Source organism: Gracilinanus agilis, chromosome 2 (genome assembly GCF_016433145.1).
Source record: "Gracilinanus agilis isolate LMUSP501 chromosome 2, AgileGrace, whole genome shotgun sequence".
Classification (NCBI taxonomy): domain Eukaryota; kingdom Metazoa; phylum Chordata; class Mammalia; order Didelphimorphia; family Didelphidae; genus Gracilinanus; species Gracilinanus agilis.
In genome coordinates, this window is record NC_058131.1 from 270092723 (window position 1) to 270096078 (window position 3356).

The window sequence follows — 3356 nt, forward strand, 5'->3', positions numbered from 1 at the left end:
ATTGATTCTAAGATGGAAAGTAAGGGTTTAAAAAAAATGAGGGGGTTGGAGGAAGGTTGACTTATGAAATCCCTTTCAACTTTTTATCTTGTGATTCCAAGGTAGGCAGTGCCCTGTTCTTGGCTCTTCTTTTGCCTCTGGGGCACTTTCTGAGCAGTACGCATGGTCAGGGCTAAGAGAGAAGAAAAACCTTGACCTCTAATAGAATAGCATAGGGTATATCTATAGGAACCCACAAATGGGGGAGGAGAGGGAAGTGGGTGATGAAATAGAAGGAGGAAGAAGTAAGCAGGGGCTGAACTTAATGGGAGGCTTGCGGGGTGGGGGGAACCTTCTGGGGATACTCCCCTCCCCTTACATAAGGGAGGTCCCAGAGAGAGTGGAAGGTGAGTACCAGGAAATCTATGGGTGCTCCCATTTCTAGTTAGTGCCCTTCACCCTTATCTTGGGCCCCTTGTGCCTGCTGCACTGGTCTGGAGGGTAAACAGAGCTTCCGGGTCAAGCCTTTGCAGACCAGCTTTCTGAGAAGCATCCATGGGCTGAGTCAGCAAGCCGTGCTCTCATGGGACTTCCTTTGAAGGTAACAGACCCTCAAGCTCATTCCTCTACCTTTCGCCAAGACATAGTCTCAGTCCCAAAGTAAGGCTGAGACAGAATGGGAGGGATGGTGGGAGTAGGAGGATCACCAGGATGCTTGGAAGAGGGATGGCAGGAGGTGATCCCTCATTTCTTCTGACCTCTCAGCCTCTAAATGTCCCCGCCCCAAAGTCTATATTCTGTAGGACCTATTAGAGATTCTCCCCTGCCTACTTTGGCCTGGTTTCACTTCTGGGAAAGGAGGAGGGTAGGAGATGAGAAGGACAGGAAGCGATGAGTCCCAAGTGGGAAAAGCCAGACTCTCACCAGGCAAGGGCCAGACCTTCTTGGACGAGAGACGGGGGGCTAGGGACCAGGGGAAGGGGCTTAGAGTTTCCCACTGGCCATCCTGCTCTCAGAAGGCATCTCCCCCCTTCCTTCCTCCTCATTCCAAGTAGAAGCCATGCAGGGTCCTGGGTAGAGCTGAGGCGTGGCTGGAGAGATGGGTAGGGGTGTGGCCAGCAAGTAAAGGGAGTGACAGCCACTAAAGGTGACAGCATTGTAGAGTCTGGGGGGAAGGTTTTCTCCACCCCACCACCAAGGACCAGAAGCGAGAGGCAGCTGGCACAGCTTAGGCATGCACGTCTGGTAGGGCTGTGATTCAAGCTCGCAGTGATTCTGGGACTGCTGTGATTGATTTCAGGAAGACTGAATGCACAACGAAAGTGAGTCTACTGGTCTGTCCTGTCCCGGCAAGGGACAGCTTGGTCAGATTCCAGACAGGGTTCTCTGGATCAGAGTGGAAATTAAGGGAGGATAGTGGGAGAGGGAGAGACAAGACAGGGGCGTACGTGGAGGGGAACTGGGGGCCTGGCTAGGCATTAGGACTCCCTACCAAAGAATGGTGAGGAAGAATTAGTCAGGGGGAGTGGGCGTTGAGGTTGGGACAAACATTCAGGGCAGAGATACCTGGGGTTAGGGAAGGCCAGTTCCTCAACTGTCTCAATGCCTGTAACCAGGGTTCAGATATCCACCCCCCCCCACCTCCTTCTGGACCCAGGTTTCCATGGAGGGTTCAAATGGAGCTTCTCACCTTCATCTCCTTACCTTTCACTCAGAGCCTATGGCTAAATAATAACTCACATTTATATAGAGCTTTATGTTTTCAAAAATATTTTTCTTACAACATCCCAGTGAAATGAGTAATACAAATATTATTATTATTATTACCCCCATTTTTACAGATGAGAAAATTGAAACTGAGAATAGGACCCTGATTCAGGCATATCCATTTCCTAGTACCCTTTTGTTGTTCTACCCCAAAGTTCTACCCCAAAGTTCCCTCCCCCTTCCAGTCCCCGAGAATAACTTCCAAGGACCCTCATAAGCTATGACTTTCTGTTTCAGAGACAACTAGGAGTCAGATGGATCCAAGGCACTGGTTGGGGCCGGTGCCTTTGGCAATGTCTGCCTACAGACTGCTCTTCTCCCATCAAGCCATGGTTGGGATGGTACTGCTCATAGCTCTCTGGCTCCTGATGTCTCATTTCCTGTTGTCTTCAAGCAGGGTATGGGACACTGGTATATGGTCCCTGAGTGGAGCCCTAGCGCCCCACTCCAAACTCACGGTCCTTATCTGGCACTGGCCCTTTAACAAGTTCCTGCCATTGGATGGTGATGTCTGTGCTCGCTATGGTGTGGCCAACTGCTGGCTCAGCACTAACCGTAGCCTCCTCCGCCGGGCTAGCGTAGTCGTCTTCCACCATCATGAACTCCAGAATGGGGCCATCCGGCTGCCTTTGGCTCAGCGGCCCCTGAGGCAGCCCTGGGTATGGGTCAACCTCGAGTCTCCAAGCAATACTCATGGGCTTTCCCGTTACCGGAACATTTTCAACTGGGTCATGAGCTACCGGCGGGACTCTGACATCTTTGTGCCCTACGGAGAGCTGGTGCCCCGGGATGGACCTGAAGTCCCTGTGCCGACCAAGAACCGCACGGCTGCCTGGGTCATCAGTAACTACAGGCGGACGCAGAGGCGGGTGGTGCTATACAGACAGTTGTCTAAATATCTCCAGGTGGACGTCTTTGGCCGCGCTAACAGGAAGCCGCTCTGCGCCAACTGTCTCTTGCCCACCCTTGCCCCCTACCAATTCTACCTGGCCTTCGAGAACTCCCAGCACCGGGATTACATCACCGAGAAGCTGTGGAGAAACTCTCTGAGTGCAGGGCTTGTGCCCGTGGTGCTGGGCCCTCCCCGGGCCACCTATGAAGCCTTTTTGCCCGCCGATTCCTTCGTGCATGTTGATGACTTCAGCTCAGTCCGGGAACTGGCCACCTTCCTGAAGAGCATGAATGGCAGCCATTATCAGCGCTTCTTTGCATGGCGTAAGAGGCTGGCTGTGCGGCTCTACAGTGACTGGAGGGAGCGCTTCTGTGGCATCTGTGCCCGCTATCCCCATCTGCCCCAGGACCAGGTCTACAGTGACTTAGAAGCCTGGTTTAAATCATAATGCTCAGGCCTGAGCCAGTTATGGCCAAATGGAGGGCGCCACAAGAGGTCTCCCCACAGGCTTTTGTTGGATGGGCTCCTGGATGCTTGGGCACCTCCTTGGGTGTGAGAGGAGAGACGGAACCTAATATTGTGTCCTGTTCTCTTCTCTTCACCTTACCTTCTACTCTTCTTTGGTTCCTTGTTCCTCCACACCCTCATTGAGAAGCCAGACTCCTAAAAAACAACACTAAATGGGGACAGCTGGGTAGCTCAGTGGCTTGAGAGCCAG

General features: G+C 52.6%; 1 protein-coding gene across 1 annotated transcript; it reads left to right on the forward strand.

Annotated features, from left to right (window-relative positions):
- Window positions 1-2039: 2039 nt before the first annotated feature.
- FUT7 (fucosyltransferase 7) lies at window positions 2040-3086 on the forward strand. Its single transcript, XM_044661225.1, has one exon. It carries the CDS (start codon window positions 2040-2042, stop codon window positions 3084-3086), a length of 1047 nt encoding a protein of 348 aa, XP_044517160.1.
- The last annotated feature ends 270 nt before the right edge of the window (window positions 3087-3356 follow it).

What these genes read in the sequence shown, in the direction of transcription:
- FUT7 (XM_044661225.1), top strand. Translation starts at nt 2,040, where the DNA reads ATGTCTGCCTACAGACTGCTCTTCTCCCATCAAGCCATGGTTGGGATG.